Source organism: Branchiostoma belcheri, unplaced genomic scaffold (genome assembly GCF_001625305.1).
Source record: "Branchiostoma belcheri isolate BF01 breed outbred unplaced genomic scaffold, Haploidv18h27 scaffold136, whole genome shotgun sequence".
Classification (NCBI taxonomy): domain Eukaryota; kingdom Metazoa; phylum Chordata; class Leptocardii; order Amphioxiformes; family Branchiostomatidae; genus Branchiostoma; species Branchiostoma belcheri.
This window is the reverse complement of record NW_017802780.1, coordinates 793,300-812,974: the sequence shown is the minus strand read 5'-3', so window position 1 is coordinate 812,974 and position 19,675 is coordinate 793,300. Positions and strand designations below refer to the sequence as shown.

The 19,675-nt window shown below is 38.6% G+C and overlaps 1 protein-coding gene across 1 annotated transcript in view; it reads right to left on the bottom strand.

Moving 5' to 3' along the window:
• Nucleotides 1–909: 909 nt before the first annotated feature.
• LOC109464315 overlaps nt 910–19,675 on the bottom strand; it is a 28,175-nt gene continuing 9,409 nt past the window's right edge. Inside the window, exons 12-35 of the mRNA XM_019761268.1 lie at nt 18,353–18,625; nt 17,861–18,139; nt 17,551–17,692; nt 14,724–14,848; nt 13,975–14,043; nt 13,483–13,544; nt 13,193–13,336; nt 12,997–13,087; nt 12,605–12,780; nt 12,162–12,404; nt 11,330–11,846; nt 11,026–11,087; nt 10,275–10,505; nt 9,730–9,945; nt 9,326–9,486; nt 8,589–8,733; nt 6,292–6,406; nt 5,637–5,851; nt 5,063–5,263; nt 4,144–4,570; nt 2,590–2,820; nt 2,331–2,415; nt 1,553–1,791; nt 910–1,412 (exon numbers count right to left, since the gene is read on the bottom strand). Coding sequence (XP_019616827.1) covers nt 910–1,412; nt 1,553–1,791; nt 2,331–2,415; nt 2,590–2,820; nt 4,144–4,570; nt 5,063–5,263; nt 5,637–5,851; nt 6,292–6,406; nt 8,589–8,733; nt 9,326–9,486; nt 9,730–9,945; nt 10,275–10,505; nt 11,026–11,087; nt 11,330–11,846; nt 12,162–12,404; nt 12,605–12,780; nt 12,997–13,087; nt 13,193–13,336; nt 13,483–13,544; nt 13,975–14,043; nt 14,724–14,848; nt 17,551–17,692; nt 17,861–18,139; nt 18,353–18,625 — 4,952 coding nt within the window. The remainder of the gene's footprint in view (nt 1,413–1,552; nt 1,792–2,330; nt 2,416–2,589; nt 2,821–4,143; nt 4,571–5,062; nt 5,264–5,636; nt 5,852–6,291; nt 6,407–8,588; nt 8,734–9,325; nt 9,487–9,729; nt 9,946–10,274; nt 10,506–11,025; nt 11,088–11,329; nt 11,847–12,161; nt 12,405–12,604; nt 12,781–12,996; nt 13,088–13,192; nt 13,337–13,482; nt 13,545–13,974; nt 14,044–14,723; nt 14,849–17,550; nt 17,693–17,860; nt 18,140–18,352; nt 18,626–19,675) is intronic.

Genomic DNA, 19,675 nt, shown 5'->3' with positions numbered 1-19,675 from the left:
CCATACCGGTGAAAGACCCTACAAGTGTGAGCAGTGTGACTATTCTACAGCACTGAAATGTAATTGTAGCAAACATTTATTCAAACACGCTGATGAGAAACCCCACAACTGTAAGAAGTGTGGATACAAAGCAGCTGACAGGTCACACTCATATGAGAACATACACTGGTGAAAAGCCGGTGAAAAACCCTACAAATGTGACCAGTGTGACTATTCCAAAATCTCCAAGCCTGTCCTAACTTGACATACATTAATTTACATCGAGGCACCAACTCTGCAAATGTAAATATCTCGTACATTTCGAACGCACACTATGCTCTTAACTATAGTTTTGTTATCTTTATACCACCCTTTAGGATACACACCAATATTCAAAACATTAAGGCTAAATATATTATTTATGATATTATATTTTCAAAAACTGTCCTTTCACTAGGCTAACTGATACTTGTAATTTACTGCTTCCTAACGATGTGCAAATTTTGTATGAATGATTGTATTAATCTTGCAACTTCTAACTCAATCCACAAAACATGACGGACAATTCTTACATTATGGTCACGTTACGAAAACACCCTACATATGATTTACTGTTAAGATTGAGAAAATCAAGTTTTATAATAACTTTTAACACTAAAGTTTACACACGTTTTGACATATTTGTAGGCATGCTATATATAACGTTTCTAAAATATGCATATATAATTTATCATGCAAAGGAAATATTATGAATAAAGCAGCAAGCAATATCTTTCCTGAAACCAGAAAAAAAAATCACATGTGAAATATGTACTTCAATATCAGTGAAAAAGATCGCAACAACAAAAAAAGGATCAATTCACCCTTTATGTGTAAAATATGCCACTGGCCTACTAATAACTATGTACATATAGCCTGTACAAATGGTTATTAAATCGCGTTGTCCTTCTTTTGCACGCGGCGAGCTGCCAACTTCTGTCTCAGTTTGTTCTCGAACATGCGCCTTGCGCCCTTCTGCCGTTCCTCCATCCGTGCAACATCAGCTGTGTGCTGCTCCATTAACTCCTGAGCAGCGTCCCTGGCGGTCTGATCTAGCCGTGACTTCATCCTTCTGTCTGCTAGTTTTGTTTTGAGGATCGCTTCAGCACGCCGTCTGCCTTCATTGCGCACTTCCTCAATCCTAGCCGTATCGTCTTCATGTGCTTTGAGGAGGCATCGGGCCTGTTCCTGAACATCAGATACAGCAGGAGTAGTCGACGATGTGTCTGAAGACAACGTAGTAGAGTGATGTCGTGGTGTGACAGGTTGATGGTTTGAAGAAGTCACTTCACTTGTGATCTTTGGCCACAAACACTCTGTGACATCTAAGATGTCGCCTAAAGACTCCTCTATAGTTCGCAAGATTGTCTTTAGCTCGGCGAGTTTCACTTCACCTACGGGATACAAACCAATGGCTAAATTTAAATTGAGTTTAACGTAACATGGAAATGACAAAAAAATATTTATTTACAGACAATGTCAAGTCATAGCTACATTTTTTAGCGTTTTTAAAGATACCGATAGGCTAATTTACCTGCTGTTACATCATTTGTCGGTGCAGAATGGATCCCCAACATCTCCTTGAAGCTTGTCCAAATGTAGTCTACCAGATCCTGGTCATAGTCATCGTCAATTGAGGCGCGGGAGGCAATGGCATCACAGATGATGGTCATGAGGAAGTTGACGAGAATTATGAAGATACAAATCATGAAGAAAGTAAAGTAGACCGGGCCGACATATCGGTTTGCTGCCAATATCTCTTCTGTGTCAAAACTGGAAGAAAATCAAGTTCCATGCCATCAATTTATTTGATTAAATTGTTGGCTTTCAAAATGAAAGGCAATCTTTAATCACGCTATAAGCATGCTTTAGGCATACTCCTAAATCATACTGCATTTTAACAGTAAACGTTTTCTTTTTTTTCTTTGTGTCTAAATGTTACATTTACTGTAGCTTTACGTAAGGCGTACTTAAAGGTATTGTCGAGCATTGTATTAAATCATAGTTCACAAAGAAACCGTAAGAAAGTGAACAATGTCGGTCTTTTAATTAGTCATATTTCAAAAATTGTTTTTTTTTTAATTTCTTTCCCATCTCCATAGGTAAGTTAATGACAATGTGCCCAAGCGCTCTTGCCTTTTTTAACGTTCCTGCCAAAACTCTCAATTTGGTTTAAATTGTTAATACGACTATGGTGTCCAACAGAATCATTAATTTTATAAATAACAAAACTTATTTTTGCAACATACAAGTTAAAGACTTAGATATTGATAGTATACCATTTTAAAAATAGATACTAGATAATTACGCACCTGCCAAGCGTCATCTCGAACAAGGCGAAATTGGTGTGGATGAAATTAGTGAAGGCCTTCTTGTGTGTCCCAAATACAACCATCCCTGTGTTGGAAAAAAGAACTCGTTACACGCATATTAACAGCGTTATAAGGCACAGACTGCATATATTGTAATAAACACGAATACAAACAAACACACACTCGCATACATTGTGTCTCGTGCTTTTAGAAATAGAGTAATTGAATTCGAACTCATACACTGAAGGAACCAAAATACCTGAAGAGCTGAAGGCCATAAAAGCTATGGCGCTTACAAGTGAAAACCCGATCAGGTCGTTCTTCATGGCGCCTGGTAGAGCAAGGAAGTGTGCGATGGTCTTGTTGAACTTGACCACGCGGAGTAGCGCCAATGTGTTAACAAACACCACAGAGGCGAGCACATACTTAAAGGCGTCATCCCACCAAAACGATGGTCCCAAGTCGACAAAATTATCTATTCCGAGTTCACCTAAAGATATAGAGTGGGATGAGAGAAATGTTTACCACGCACCAGTTGGAACTGTAACTCTGTTTTCATTCATGCTCTGATAAAGGTACATATTACATGCATTAATGGGAACTCAATAGCACCATGTCACACAAAACAGTAACCAGGCGTTCATATATACCACATAAGAATTTCCAACAATATTCGTCTGTGTTACCAATGTGTCCTTACGCAACTAATGCTAAATTTCTCAACGTTGCATTGAAATCATGTCTATTGTGCACGATTTTGAGAACTGATTCACAAACTGCAGCAAAGGGTTATGTTCTTATTTCTGCAACTGCTTCTTTATTTTGAAACCCGCTTGCTGAAAATCATAACATACATATCAAATGACCACCACATTTTAAAAAGGATGAGGTATTTTCTACCAGTAAAATCAAATTACTAAAAACAAATTTGCTGCCATTATGACGAAACGCCAAGTCATCAAGTAGCCGTTCATGTGATTTTCTTGGGCAAATAGTCTTGATATTGTATTCCCATCAAACTCAAGGCTGTATGATCAGACTAGGACTTCTATCGTCGATGACAAAAGCAACGGCGTCAATTTATTTGTAAAAACAATATAAGGTAATGGCGTAATATGAGGTACAGTAACGTAGTTATACCTGAACTTATAACATGGTTCACCATCTAACATTTTGAACATTCAGTCAACCACCTCACCCCCATGAAACTCCTTCCTCTTCGCCCCCGCCGTTCTGCTTCGCCCCCGCCCCGTTCTGCTTCGCCCCCGCAAAAAAATCTGCTTCGCCCCCGTCGTTCCTCTACGCCCCCGGCGCAATTCTGCTTTGCCCCCGTCCTTCTGCTTAGCCCCCAATGGCGGCACAGCTCACAGTCGACACGAAAATCGTCTGCAAAATAACAATAAAGGCTGTGCCGCCAAATTTAAAGTAGCCCATGCTCCGGCAAACATTCTGGACCACCTTTCTGCCAAGTGGCGTTGCACAAATCCTTCCCATTCAAAAGTTTACCCCTACCTCACGGCCCGTCAGTGGTTCTTACGTTTATAAGTACTGGCGGGAAATTTCACTCACGGCTGTACTTATAAACGCCAGTACTTATAAACGTAAGAACCGCTGACGGGCCGTCAGTGAATTGCGCCGGGGGCGTAAAGGAACGACGGGGGCGAAGCAGATTTTTTGCGGGGGCGAAGCAGAACGGGGCGGGGGCGAAGCAGAACGGCGGGGGCGAAGAGGAAGGAGTTTCATGGGGGTGCACCTGTATTTCTCATATGGCCAAAGCAAATTCAGGGGTTCTATATATCAACCGTATACAAACCTGTCGCCTCCACTATCTTGTCCAGAGCTTCAGATGCGAACTGGTACCTTATTCCAAAGGTACAGATTGCAATTGCAGATACCAGTATGCTTAGCGATGCCATCAGATTCCAGATCGAACCGAAAAACGTCATCCCATACTTCTTGACAGCTATGGCTTCTTTGATTAAACCAATCAGAAACAGCAATATGAAGAGAATGTGGGCTGCCATCATGCCGTAATCAGACGTGTTTTCGTACTGGAATAGTCTTTGTGTTCCTACAACTGTAAATGTTGAAAGATGACCGATATCCTCCTGATGCACGGCCATTTTCAAGATGCTAAACAGTTTGCGAGATGGATAGTAGAAGGACAGTTCCAGATCCAGACGCTTTGTGTATTTGTCTATCCAATGGTTGCGCTGAATATTATCCAATGTGCGTGCGGCCTCAGTTAGGGAGGTTGGAAGATTCATGATGTATTTTGAGTTACAGTCTTGGTTGTATGTATCCGTTTGTGTGGCATTAAACTGCCAACATGCATAGGAAGCGTTTCTGATATTAACCATCCACCCAGTTGGGAAACTGTCTACTTCCGCAGTATCTGCATAATGTAGAAAACATACTTTAAATAGTTGACACTTGTGACGTTTCTTCTCTATCAACAGGAAAAAGAGGGAAAGCACAGCGATGGTTTAAGTGAAAGTTAATGAGACTGTTAGCTGGTAGTCCAGGAAAAACGCATTCACTAAGAACTTCCTAATCGACATATCTGTATCTAGTTTGATGAAAACATATGTAAGAGGACAAGTGTGTACACGTAAACATATTATAACGTTTGTAAATACTGTTGAAATTCATCATCATCTTGTTAGGTGAATAGGCATAATAAAGAGATACCTAACAACCCAATCAAAAACAGATGATACTACTACATGCACATGTAAGTAGTACTGCACACCTGAAGCCGGTGCTTTTCTTATCTGAGTAAGACGTAGCGGGCCGATTCTGAAGGCCTCGGTATAAAGTGGAAACTGTCGGTCTAGATACATCATCTTCCACCCGTTATACCAGAGCGAGGGGTATAACACAGGCAACATGACTTCCTCAATCCACGTCCAGAAATCATCGGGAGTTGTGATCTGTGTAAAATGAACATATAGGTTTAATAATGACACAACTAATGCATGGCATTAATAAAAATATATATACTGAAGAATGTCTAAATGTTGGAAATCCTCCAATGATTGTTGAATCCCATATTTAATTTTCATCCCATACTAATCACTTTTGTATTACGTTGATAATTAACCAGTTGCTAATACTTTGTGCTTTGTACATTACTTTGAAAATTTATTATGTCAGTAAGTCATTTATCATAACTGAAATGTTTTGGGAATTGATCAGACAACGAATTATTGTTAACTCCATAAAAGAAAACAATAATTACTTATATTATGACAGAAGACTTTTGCAAGCTTATTATGATCCTTCTGATGTTTTTATCATCCCTACCGAATCGAAATCTTCTGTGAGCCTGCTGGACAGAGTCTGTGACGCGTGGAAAGCGAGCGGGTCTTTATCCTGCTGACTGATAAAGAACAGAACAGCGACAAACAGGAACAGGAGGCTGTACTCTCTCAGCAGCATGAGGAACTTTTGCCGCTGCTCGTTCTTTCTCTTCATTCTTTGTACGGAGGCTGCTCCAGGTGGGTAGACCTTTCTTGAAGCTAAAAAAATATACATAATGTAAACACATACATACATGCACATACAAAAATACACCCACACACAAACATATAATTCAGATATCTTCCATGTCCCTTTTTATCATTATTTTTCTGTCACAGGCATAAAAAAATAGTTAAAATTGAAGTTTAAAATCGAAGGTTATCCCAAAAATATTAAAAAAAAACTTTGTACCGGCCTTGTTACATAAACTGTTAATAAAATTTCGATGACAGAAAATATTAAAGAAAAGAAAGAGGATACTAACGGCTGATAGTTTCTTCCAAGGTTTAATCAAGAAAGTATTCGGTGTGTAAAATGACGGTATTTTGTATTGGGTGATCTAAATAACTTATGACATAAAATCTGATAACAAAAGATTACAAAAGTGCTTGCGTTTGTCTGGATCTAAATTGTTTAAATATTGAGAATATAAGGTTACCTTTCAGGCCTAAAAGGTGTACACGTAGTTCTTCTTTTTTGATAACATATGTCCTCTGCTTTTTGGAAGTTGATGGGTTACAGATCAAAGCAGCTATTAACGCCAGGATAAATACCTGTTGAGAGAACAATAGCGAGAGTTCTTCTCTTGCTAACGTATCTGGTAAATCAGTATTAAAAAGCGAGAAATCACAAAGGCTATAAATACAGTACATAAATGAGTACCTGACCAGTCTCTGCAACAACACTTGACAAGCAAAATGAGAAGCAGAAGGCCTTCAGCCATGCTTCGCTCTTCTCCTTGCCCCAGTCCAAACCATACATGATGACAAAGAAAGACGAGACGATGGACACAGACACCACTATCAACCACGCCACATACTTCGTCCAGCGTGACAAGCGTTTTCCTGCTTTTATAACATAAAAACAAATTAAAGTTATTATTATTTTGCAAAGAAAATAAAGTCATTACTATAATTGACTATGTCGTGTCCAAACATGAGTTATGTTCTTAGTTATTACACACATAAAAATATAATCTTTTTTGGTGTTAAGGACTTTATAAAGCAAACTGTTGCAAAACTTGTAATAACCAAAGCATGCAGATACATTTGTTGATAAGTTTGATATTGAATTTTTTAATGTTTTGTACATCTTTGCAACACTAGCAATAGTCAACTTTAACCCTAAACAGTACACCTGGGGTCCGCGCGGACCCCAGCACTATATATTCTGTAATATCTTTTTTGTTTCTAAAGATTTTTTTCTGAAATTTTAGGTAATTGTCACCCACAAAGTTGTCTCTCAATACACTGCAGAAAACTCCGTTTCTACCGTTTATAAGAAAAATTATATCTGATTTTCTTTTGGGGTCCGCGCGAACCCCAGCCGGCTTTTGATCATAATGGATACACTGGCGTTCTTATACATTACCTTATTTCCGTTTGTATATGTTTTTATGCACTCATCGTATGTCTACCAAGTTTTCAGAGAATGGTGTAGTAATAGAATTAAATTTTAATAACTTTGGTGTAATTATGACGTCATATGACGTCAGAGCTAATAATATAGTCCGCCATATTAGATTTTGACCAATGACGTCATCAAATTAGCATATTCTATGCATATTTAATGATTTAACTTTTATTTAATTATGTAAGATGTTATTAATGTTGGAAAAGAAGTGTAATTTAATATAAAACTCAGAAAATTTTTTGTTTAAACCAAAATTACTTCTATTTTCATAAAAACTGCCTGCTAGAAACCCGTTGCCATGGCAACACAAAAAAACATCAACTTACCAGTAATAAACTAATATGAACTTTTTCCCAGAGACATTTTAGGAAAGGTCTCCAAATTTGATACTTCTAGCGCAAGCCGTTTAGCCGCTATCTGAGATCAAAGTTGGGCCTCAAAAGCCCATTCAGTCTGAAATGGGTTTAAAAATCGGGTATTTCTTCTCGTCTTCTTTTCTTCACCAAAAAATAGAAAAAGTTCAAAATGTATGATTTTTGTATTTAATGTGGACACAGAGGTTCCCACATCAGTTTGCAAAACAATTGAGCTGGTAGCATGTTGATAAATTCTAAAAATTAGCAAAAAACTGTTCTGGGGTCCGCGCGGACCCCAGGTGTACAGATTAATCAGTCCGGGAAGGTGTTCTGTTGAGGGTTAAAACTTTAAGGTTTTAGTCAAATTTTTAAGAATTTGTTTAAAATTGTATCTAATGATTGAAAATAAATAAAAAAATCATACCTTGCTTAGCACTGCGTTTTATTCCGGGAACTAAAACGGGAACGGGTATCTCCTTCCGGAACATCAGAAGCGGTATTGTGGTAACGGGTATTACCAGAACAGTAGTCACCAGGATGACGTACAACTCCTTTTGTAAAGTTAGAGAAGTTTGAGATTAATAATTGTAATGATAATGTAACTGTGGCTGTTAACAAAGTTTTTTAATACTTGTAAATGATTAGGGACAGTGTTGGATACGCTGGCAGCCTAGAGGTGACTACCGGAGGGTTTTAGGTTTATCGCCATCTATATTGTATGAATAGACTTATAGTATCAATATTTCAACTGCCAGTTAAGTATGTGATCGATCCAATATGAATGTCCAATTCTTACTAAGAGTTTCACAAAGACAAAGACAATCAACCATGTTTTAAGATTAACTATTAGTTACTAAAGCTAAGTGTTTTAGCTCTCCTGCTGCTTCATTAGAAAAGCAATGCTGTGCATTTTTAGCTAATGTAATTAAATAGGCAAATAGTAACATTAAGAGTAGTGTTTTCTTACTTGTAAGGTGAATGTCACAAACCCTAGGTTATAACCTCTGTCGCTGGTGGAATCGACGTTGTTATCCCTGTACCACATGGCGCTGGCCACCATCATACTGTTTACAATAGCCCAGCAACAAGATAGTCGTTCTGACTTGGAAAAGCTGGACCCTACGAAACAGGTAAAAATTCAGGATATATTTCTAATAATTTACTATGATATTTTCTTTATATATTTATCCAAGTCTATAATTAAATATACGGTAACTTTCTGTTCTCTAGGTAATGTTAGAAGATATTGAAATAATCACCAATAATTCTATGTTTAATACCTTCGGGTGTAACTATAGCAGAAGTCCACATGTGTTGGTCGTAGAACAGTGCGTTAGTGTTCTCGCGAAGCAGTGTACTGAAAGATTGCAGTTGTTCTCGACTCGCCGCATGTAGAACCTTTTGAACCTGGCAATCACCTCTCACGTCGGACAACCAGTCATAACAAACGAACTGGTAACTGCAAATTAGATATTATTAATGTCCCAATGCCATATTTTTTATGTCCCCTTATCATTACCAGTGCAATATAACATCAATCAGCGTCGACCGATAAATGGGAAATTAGCATCGGTGACCCCCCCCCCCCAAAAAAAAACACTCGTTCTGTTCGAATAACTTCAGCCACATTTGTCTTCAGTTACATGTACACATTGAAGTACCGTCTATCGTCCAACAACAAAGTAATGTATACACAGATCTTACACTATGTCCGTTTTCAGATCCTTTACAAGTACGTCTCTCAGGAACCAAGACGCAGCGTCACCACCACCAGTGTTGTCGTGCCAGATATGTATTAGTTGCAAATTCCCCAGTGGATTTTTCATGGGCATGATAAAGTCATATGACCCACCCCGGATCAATGACTGAAAAACAAATGATAAGATTAAATAGGGATATGCCAATGTATGAATTTTTCAGGAAGAAAACTAAACTGCCCTCTGGCAATTGACGCAAATCTTAGACAACATTAGCAACAACGTTTAATGTTATTAAGGATAGAAAATCAATTATTGAGTAACAACGTTTAAATATGCGATGTGGATATCAGGAAACCAACCGGCCAGCATGCGTATTACGACAACAAACGAATAAAAAATCAAACTCACCTCTCCCCTAGGATTCAACGTTTTGACTGCCGTCTTGCCCATTGCACCGAACACTTGAAGCCCAATCCGTGCCGAGGTTCCAGCACCAAACATAGAACCAGTGTTAACGGTGATCTGGTATAGGTATGGGGATGGCATCCTGTCTGGTGGAAGGATGGACAATTGTGCCAATCGTTCCTTTCTGTTTGCAGCTGTTGAGTCATGACCCATCTTTTCCTGGTGCAAAAACATAGGAGTAAAATAAGGAAGAAAAAAAAACTGTCGAATTTGAAAGCAGGGATTTTACAGTAGCCGTATTGGTAAGGTCACAATGTTGGCAGTCAGGAGGACACCGGTTGTAGGGTCATACCTATGACATATGACCCTGGATTGATAAAAAAGCTACCCCACATTATCGTTACACCTAAAGGCTTCTAGGCATTCTTCTGGGCGTCTGGAATTTAGCTGGACCTCTCACTGGGACACGCCTGAGAGAAAGAAAAAGATGCCCACAAACTACTGGGCAGAATCGTGACCTTACTGTTACCAAGGAATAATGTACTTACTCCAAGACGTTGAAAGTCTACATTTAGGATGATCATCAACATTAGGTAGACAGCCCACTCGCCGATAACCGCGTAAAACACAATGTTGCTGGTCAGGCTCTCAGGGTTTCCAAAGACGCTGTCAAAGTCAATAGAATTTGGAGGAAAGTGTACACTGCCACCAATCACAGCCTTTGGTCTGGGGAAGCTACAATTACATCTGATTGCACTATTGGAAAGATCCAAGAGAACCTAATGACAAAATAAGGATAAACTTAGTTAATCAAATAGTATTAACTAGTCATTCATCATTATATCAAGTGCAAATTTATTAGATTCGTGTCCTCCGGTTTGGATACATCCCGGTTTGGGTACATGTAGGTCTTAAATGATGGCAAAATTGTTATCAGACTCAGAACAAGTTATTATTCTGATCTATGTAAGTATATATGGATCCGAAAGTCTACTTCATTAACGAACCATAATGGGGGGGTTGTAGACTTAACAATGTTTGGAGCTGACAGTTTTTGTTTCAGATTTTTACCCGCATATCTCACCATTGTTGTAACGATATCTAGGCATGCCACAATTACTTTTCCATGACTTATATTTGACGCAAGAAGAAACCTAGACTAAAGATGCATATATTTACTATATACTTTAACCACACGTCATCATTATCAAATTCTTTGATATCCGTATGAAGTTTGCCTACCCCACATTCGGTGTTTCCCCATTTCTCTGACGTATAATCCCAGCTTAAACAACTGACTGTTGATGCCCGCAGTTCGTAATCCTCAGGTGAAGGGACAGTTCGCTGAAGAGTTCGAATTCCTGAACGATTTAATGTTATTGACACATTAGTAACCATTTTAATTCAAACTATTTTCAAGTCTATTGTCAAGAATAGAACTGAAAACGAACTGTAGTTGTGTAAGTTGTGAAAGAGGTAATTAAAACTGTAAACACCAGCAAAGAGCTGAGGTGAAATCAATATTAAATGTTGAAAATTCTTGTATATAGAAGTCTTTATTCATGTTCTGCAGTGGCCAACATACGCCACGGTGAGTAGGTACCTGATGTCTGTATCCCAACGTACAGTTTCCCCCGGCGTCGGTTGATATCAGGTATCCATGTTCGCAAACTGTCTGTTTCTCGGTGCCAAGCCAGAACAACATCTTCAACCATGACCATTTTCATGTCGTCATACAGCTCTTCTGTCGGCGGTGAGTCGTAACGGAAGAAGACCATGTAGGCTGCAGCGTGATCCCACCACGACAGCTGCATCACAACCACAGCCGCAGCATCCGGTACGTCAAACGCATGGTACGCCATCGTCAGGTTTCTTATCCTTAGACCATCTGCACCATGACTTGTGAACTGTGTAGCAACAAATCCATCTTCCAAAAGGGCTCTGCGTCGACGCCTCGGTTGCTCTGTTAATCCTAGTGCTACTGGCATCGACAGATCTAGGTTTAAACCGCAGTTGTCGGTGTGCTGATCCCCCAATGAAAATATAACTATGGGTGTGGTGACATTTTGCCCAAAGGTGGATGAGTTCCAGGAAAACAGGTTTCTCTCCATCACTACCATCTATTAATGAATATGAGAATATGATTAGTTTAACGTTTGCATATTTTGAAATATTCTATATTTTTTTTGCATTTTTATATTCTAAAGCTACACATTTTAAACGGTTAATTAATGCACAAAAAATGTTCAATTATTATAAAATACTATGCTAATTGTTCACATTATCCGTATGTAAGTGCTTGCACATTTTCTTGTTTTATTTTATGATATATATTATATATTTTGTTTTGCATTGCTGTATGCTTGCAATTTAAAGATTGTTTGATATAAGGCAGCAAATTTAAGGGGCAAAAATTAAAAAAAAATGTGTCTAACCGTAGCATCTAAACTGCCATCAAACGAACAGTTGGTGACAGAAGCAGATACATTGACTTGACCATAACGAAGTATCACGTTGTTACTGTTAATGTGCATATTGGTTGTGGATCTTGTAATCACTACGATGGCATTGTCGTCTTCAAATGCCGCCACGTAGTCCTCTAAATATGGCAACATGGCCAGTAAAGAGTTTACCGCCCTGTCCATGGCTTCCGTCATACACAAGCCAGCATTGCGAAACTGCAAATTGAAGATAAATACAAATACAAATTGACCTGTTTGCCAATTATGTAATTTTAAATTGCCCATCTATTTGTTCATTTCAAAGCAAAGATGTTAATAAACTAATGGTAATTTTACTAAAACAAGACCATTGTCTTCGCAGCTAGAGAATTGCGTTAATAAATTTACAGGAGACAAAGAATAGGTTAGCAACCAACCTGCAGCTGAAATTCCGTTTGCTTGTTTTTCATGTCCTTCAGCTGTTGTTTAGGGGAAATATCTACTGAGTCGACATCGATAACGTCCATTTTAAAAAGTCCTTCAGAAGTGTCAGGAACGGTGAAATTTCTAACCGGCAGCATTTGTACCAGGTGGGAAACTGTTTGTACCATGACTAAAATGGATAAAGAATTTAAACGTCGTTTAAAATAAAATTAATGTAATTATCTAATAATTAGTAATTATTTAATAGAATCACAGCATCTAAGCACAGATATGACAATATACTGCATTTTAATTATAATTATAATTACAAATACGATATTATTCAAAATTATTATTGTTATCAATTAAAGTATCTTAAACTTGGTTTAGCCCATACTCTCCTTACCGTCATTTATTGTCTCCATGGTTGGTATTGTTGTGCCCTGAGAAGCTCTGATGAGTTCAGAGGATTTACAAAGCAGTTCGACAGCTGCTTCCTGTTTAAATGATACAAATATTATAAGTGTGAGGAATAATCCTGTTTTACCCGTTACCCAACGATAGTTATTTCAATCGTGCATGAAGATAAAATCTTATCCTACCAGTTCAATAAGAAAGTCAGATGAAGACACTGGGAATGTGTCGAGTTGGACCAGATCGTGGATTTCTGTTACGATGCTGACGACATCATCCGGAGGCGCCTTGTCTCTCAAGGATCGGTCGACGTGATCTTTCAGACTATTTATCTATACAAGACAAAAAAAAACAGCATTGAAGGTAACGGTAAAAACGACATTTTGTATAAAATACCAGCTAAATGTATTTACAATCAATCTTAACGGGAAAAAAAATCTGCAAAATTTACAATAACAAACATTTCGTAATTTCATACCGATTGGAGAAGACTAAACGTCGTTTTTAAGGTGTTTTGCTTCTCTCTGTCATTGCCGTTCACTACAAAAAGAAAATTATTTAAAAGCATTATTTAACAGAAAACATAAAAAAGCAATGATACATTATCAATTGGTAAATAAACAAGTTCGTAGCGTAATGTAAATTCCAAGTTTTATAGGCAGTCTACGGATTTAATTTTTATAATATGCAAATCCATTCTATAATATTTTAAAATGTCAATGAATGTCGAAATATTTTCTTCTCCAAACGTACCGGCTAATATCATAGGTGTGGTTGATACAACGTTTCCTAGCATTGTATCTGTAAAATAATAATCATATTAAGTATTAGATTAGAAAAACTATTTTGCGTTCTCAATTTATCATTCCCAATATAGGTCTGATGCTCACTATATTTGGCTTTGTATCCCAGATATTTAAATTTCATAATAATTAGTAGAGCGAAGTGTGCTGCTGTTTTAAACACTAACCTGTTGTAGCAGACATCGTCGTCGTTTCTAATTCCTCCAAAGCAAATGTTTTTACGTCTCGCGTAGAGTCTGCAAAGAAAATAAAAGTTCACTAAAGAACATATGGGTAAATAAATTTGCAAATCCATTGTCCGTTTCAAATTAGTTATGTCAAAAAGCTAGATATTGCCGTCCCAAAATCTGTAGAAGAAAAAATGATTTTTTATTAAAAATCTATTGATAAAGCATTACTACTTGTTTCTAGTCATTTACGTATAATTCAGGCAGCATTTAATTTATGTCAACTATGTTTCACTTATTAAAGTGCATATTAAAGTAACCCATTTGTATGAAGATATTGTTACCTGGGTTGGTAGAGCTGTACAGACGGGTAAACCAGAACGCCTCTGTAGTCTTTAATTGTGTCTTTGCGGTGTGGCTGTCTGTAGTTACTGCAGCTGATGTGGGGCTCTCAATTGTTGAATACTCAATGACTGCACCTGATGGAGATACACGTTTACAACTTTACATCTGATTTGTTGATGTAGTCAACGTGTGTCGGCTTTTCAAGGTTTAAAAATCAAGTTGATGTTATCATTTTTAATATAATTAATATGCGGATTTAGAATGTTCTGTTTCCATGCGGATATAGAAGGTTCTGTATTTGTTGCATTTATAAATTGAGTTAATATGTCGGATGTGTATTTGATGTTGCATTCATAATTGTTTCGGGGCAAATTCAACATTAGGTATAAAGTATAGATCTATACCTGTGCTACCGGATGTCTCAATGTTGACGCTACGCCCGTACATGCTGACAGCTGTGATCCGGATGATGTACTTTGTCGTTGGGAGGAGCTTCGTTATGTTGTAAGCAGTTAAGGAGGGAGTCGTACTGCAATGTAAAAAAAAAACAAAAAAAAACATTTGCCGACCTTTTAAAACCTGCTTTGAAAAGTCCATATTTTCAGGTTATACTGTTGATGACTATGTTTCATGCGTCTCAGTTAGCCAGGAGTAGCTTAAGCGTCGGTCACAACTCGCCGTACGTGCTTCTGCGTGCTGTCTACGTGCAAAAACGTGGACAATCGTACGGCATCCGTGCGTGGTGAGTACCACCTCCGTGCGGAATCCTACGGATTTTGGAGCACGCAGACACGCCGTAGAACGTTAAGTGCATGTAATACTTTTTCTACGTGCGGTCTGCGGATTTTCCACCCGTGCGTGCGAGTACGTGCGACGCGCGTGCCCCGTACAGCCTATGAGCGTGCAACGTACGGACTCCGTGAGTCTAACTTCACTATTCTCACGTGCAATTGCTGTACGGACAGCGCACGAAGCACGTGCGTGCCACGCACGGTGCTTGCGTCGTCCGTGCTTACTCCTCACTTCCCAGTTGACCTGCTCAATGACCACGCAGAACACACGTGCACCATACAAGGTGCTCCGCACGTGCAACGCACGTGCAACGCACCTGATTTCTACAGTATATAAAGACGACTTGACGGGCGACTGCCAACTGTCACTGTCTCTGCTGTCACTAACTGCGACTGTATCCAAGATGCCCAGGAAGGCTCAGAAGAAGACTGCCAGACAGGACCCCAAGAAGCGGGCCGCGGAAGACACCAGGGCGGCTAGTGATGATGAAGTTAACAGGAGGTGCACGCACTTACAACGTGCGAGTGAGTAAGGAAACCGTGCGTACGCCGCACGTGTAGGTACGGCCTGTACGCGGCAACGTAGCAATCGCACAGAGATCGTGCGTTGTAAGCACGTACAACTCACTTACCACTTGCGCAACGTACGATGCACGCAACCGCTGACGGCCAGGCGTGTCGTGCAGACCACGTACGTACACCTTGCGCAACCGTGCGAGTGACGTACTCCCTCGGCCGGCCACCCTACGTTTGCAGAAAAAACGTAGCAGACGTAGCCACGACAAAAACGTACGGACAAAAAGCACGCACGGCGAGTTGTGACCGACGCTTTAAAGACCATGCTTGTACAATAAGATCACCCAGCTAACGTTAACTAAATTCAGCTAACGTTAACTATCAGACCTCAGTCTAGCTCTGACTACGGTCGGAATAACATGTAGAGGCCTGGCTAAGATAGTAACCAAGACAAGTTACTCTTCAAAAAAGTTTAAAATGTATAGGCAGCAGATATGCAATTGAAATAAGATTGTAAGAAGTTAATCCCACCTAATCCAGATCCCACCTAATCCAGAATTTAATGGCAACACTGGCTTGCCAAACTGTCTATTATTCCGTAAATAATTCATCAGGTTGGTAAACGACTGAATAGCAAAGTTCCTTCTATCACAACGATTTATTTTTTTAAGCCAACGTTTCGATGACCTTCTGTCATCTTCATCAGGGCAATACTGACTGGTTTACTGTGCACTGACACTATATGTTGCTTGGTGCATTAACAAATCTTATATCAAAATTTTTAACAAATCTTATATTATATATAGAAACACTTAACATTTGGAACCGCATATTTCGCTATGATGTAATAATGCCTAGTGTGTATGTCACAATTACACTACGTTCCGGAACGCATTGTAAACAGACAAAACTAGTTTAAGTGCACTATGAACTATGTTACACCTTCAGTGCACTATGCACCAAGCAACATGTAGTGTCATTGCACAGTAAACCAGTCAGTATTGCCTTGATGAAGATGACAGAAGGTCATCGAAACGTTGGCTTGAAAAAATAAATGGTTGTGAGAGAAATAACTTTGCTATTCTGTCTATTATTGATAGACATTGGCTTATAATTTCTTGTAGTTGTACAGTTGTAACTGAGCTCCAACTAGCATAACTTATCCTGTTTTCTTCGGCAGCCAAAGGACACCAAAATTGCACGACGTAGTTCTAGACACTTACTATCAAAGCTAATTCAGCTTTGAGGAAGATATTTTTAAGTTACAAAACAAATATCTACACTTAGACACATTTTGTAGGACTGTTTACAAAGTTTAAATTTGAACACAAGGTTAGTTTTCCAGAAATTGAAGGTTGCTGATAGTAATTTCCTGTTTATGTGACTAAGTTACAATTATCTTGATCATTCTGCATGGTTTAAAATTCTTACTTTGAAAACCAGTACAGAAAAATCGTTAAACAAAAAATTGACAGTAATTATGCTAATCTATCCCTGTCATTGTTTTAGGTGGCTGGACCGTCTGGGATGTTTATTAGTTTATGTGGTTATGGTGGTCAATTCACTTTTCAAGCTGCTGGAGAAGTGGGCAACTGGAGGAGTACTTGTTTATGGCAGGACCCGGGGTCCTCATTTCTTTAATTTAAAAAAAAAATTATTTGGAACTTGTAAGTATAAATCCGTTTTTTTACTATGATGCCGGCTTTTCTGTCATTGAAGAGTTCTGAATAAAACTGAATGCTATTGACATTTAATTCATAATGTAACCTTTCATTCCCAGCTATTACCAAGAATTTGCAAATATGAAAATAAAGAAAACCGCTAAATACTATTAGAATTCATGAAGGCAACTGTTGATGGTTTTGTCCGCTTTACTTTGTACACAACGTTTTATTTTATGTACATATTGTGCCTGTAAACTCACCTAAAGTGCATCTCATCCAGGCTTTCAGCTTCTAGTACCTCAAGATGGTAAGAGACAACAGCTGCGACAGGTGGAGTCCATTTCACATACAGCCAGGTGGAGGAAACCTTGTGAACTTTCAGATCGGATGGTGGATCTGTGCCTTCACAATAAAAAAGAGAAATCAATTTAATACATAGATATGCAAGTATCTTTATCAAGTTTACCTCACCGGATAATTAATCCAGATACATGATGATGATTATAATGCAAGTCTATTGTACCCCAAATTTTTGTACTAATGTAGCAAGATACTACGTTGATCACTAACCTGTTGTGCCGCTAAACGTTATTGCTCCGCTTCTCCCAAAACGACTGACCGCCGTCAAGCTGAACACATTCTGAGTAGCAGGGACCAGGTCCTGGATCAGATAGTTATCGCTGTTACCAGGAAGGGTGACAGAACTCGTGGATCTTCGGTTCCTGTGTCCTTCTGTGCTGGTAAACTTGAGCTCGTATCTCGTAAGCTTGGCAACTGGCGGGGTCCAAAACAGGGCCAAACTGTTGTAGCGTATGCCGTCTACAAATAGACTCACCGGAGGGTCAGTGTCTGTGGATTGAATGTCAGAAGCAGTTACAGGTCGTCTTTATTACAATCTGTAGTAAGTACTACCTCAGTATATCGTTGTTAACGTTTGCCTACATATTAATACATATTATGTACCTTCGTCCACAGTACGATATGTCATGAAAAAATACCTAAAATAAATAAAAGAACAAGTTTTATAATTCATTTTAAATATGATTCTTTATAAATGATTACCTGTTACAAACGGTACTTCTATTTGAGGTCCCTCAAAGAACGCGCTAACACAGCTTACTGACACCACGTACTCTGTGGCAGGAACCAGAGAAGTAAAGTTGGCAGAAGTAGCTGACTGTGACAGATGCCGTGAAGAAATAATGGAGCTAGTTTCCTTGTCTGTCAGCCACGCCCTGTACCCGAGCACCAGCGTGCGAACAGGCTGTGACCAGTGGACTAGGACTGAATCTTGGCGAGCCAGAGTAATGGTGATATTGGTAGGAGGTGGGAGGCCTTTAGTTGGAATAATAAATAAGTGTCGCTTCATGAAAACATTGGCATGGACTACAATTTACAAAGTAGATTTGTTCATATCATAAGTTTCTAATTATCTATGATGTACTCAGGCGTTTTATAGTCACCTGCTTTATAGTTTTATATCACTTTTTCTGCACTCATTGTTGTTTTCAGTGTCTGTTTGCAATTAGCCCTCGGGCATGAACATGCAAAAAGAAAAAGAAAACAATTGTACTCAAATAAAATGTTTAATGACATCTTTGAAATGTTATTTTTAAGATAATATTTTTTCTTCACCAGAATTTTTTCATAAAGATAATATGTTTGTTCTCACCAGTTATACACTCTATGCTGACGTTCGCGCTGTCATTCCACAGTCCAAATGAAAGAACAGATATAGAATACCGCACTCCACTAAACAAACCGGGTATTGTTGCGTTAGTGTTACCAGCACTGCGGACAGATGTCTTCGGAGAATGTTGAGAGAACCCTGCAGAACATCAATATTTCCTCTAATTACAATGAACTACAAAGCGTAAGAAACACTTTGTTAAATACTTGCATGAATAAAATGTATTTACAATTGGTGTTCATCATGAAAAACTGTGCAAAATTAACTTATTCATACCTACCATACATAACCAGTACATAATTTAAATAAAAACGGAATGATGTTATTCTATTATCTGGTGGATAATTACCCTGTGTAGGTATGTAGATAATACCGTATCCCACTATGTCAGCGTCAGGCTCGCTCCAAGTGATGGATATTGAAGTAGTTGTTATAGTCGAGCACGAGAGATGCGAAACCGGATCAAATCCTAGATGTAAAAGTGATTGAAAAACATCCTGGCAATTCAATGTTATCAAAATTGTATTCATCTACTTACAACTAATGATTGCTGAATAACAACAGAACAATGAAAGCAACGTGTTCCGTGATCACAGAACAATGAAAGCAACTTGTTCCGTGATCAATGTTTACATAAATCATAATTCATTCAAAACATCAAAGACTTTAGAAGTGTCACTTTAACCCTACCTAGA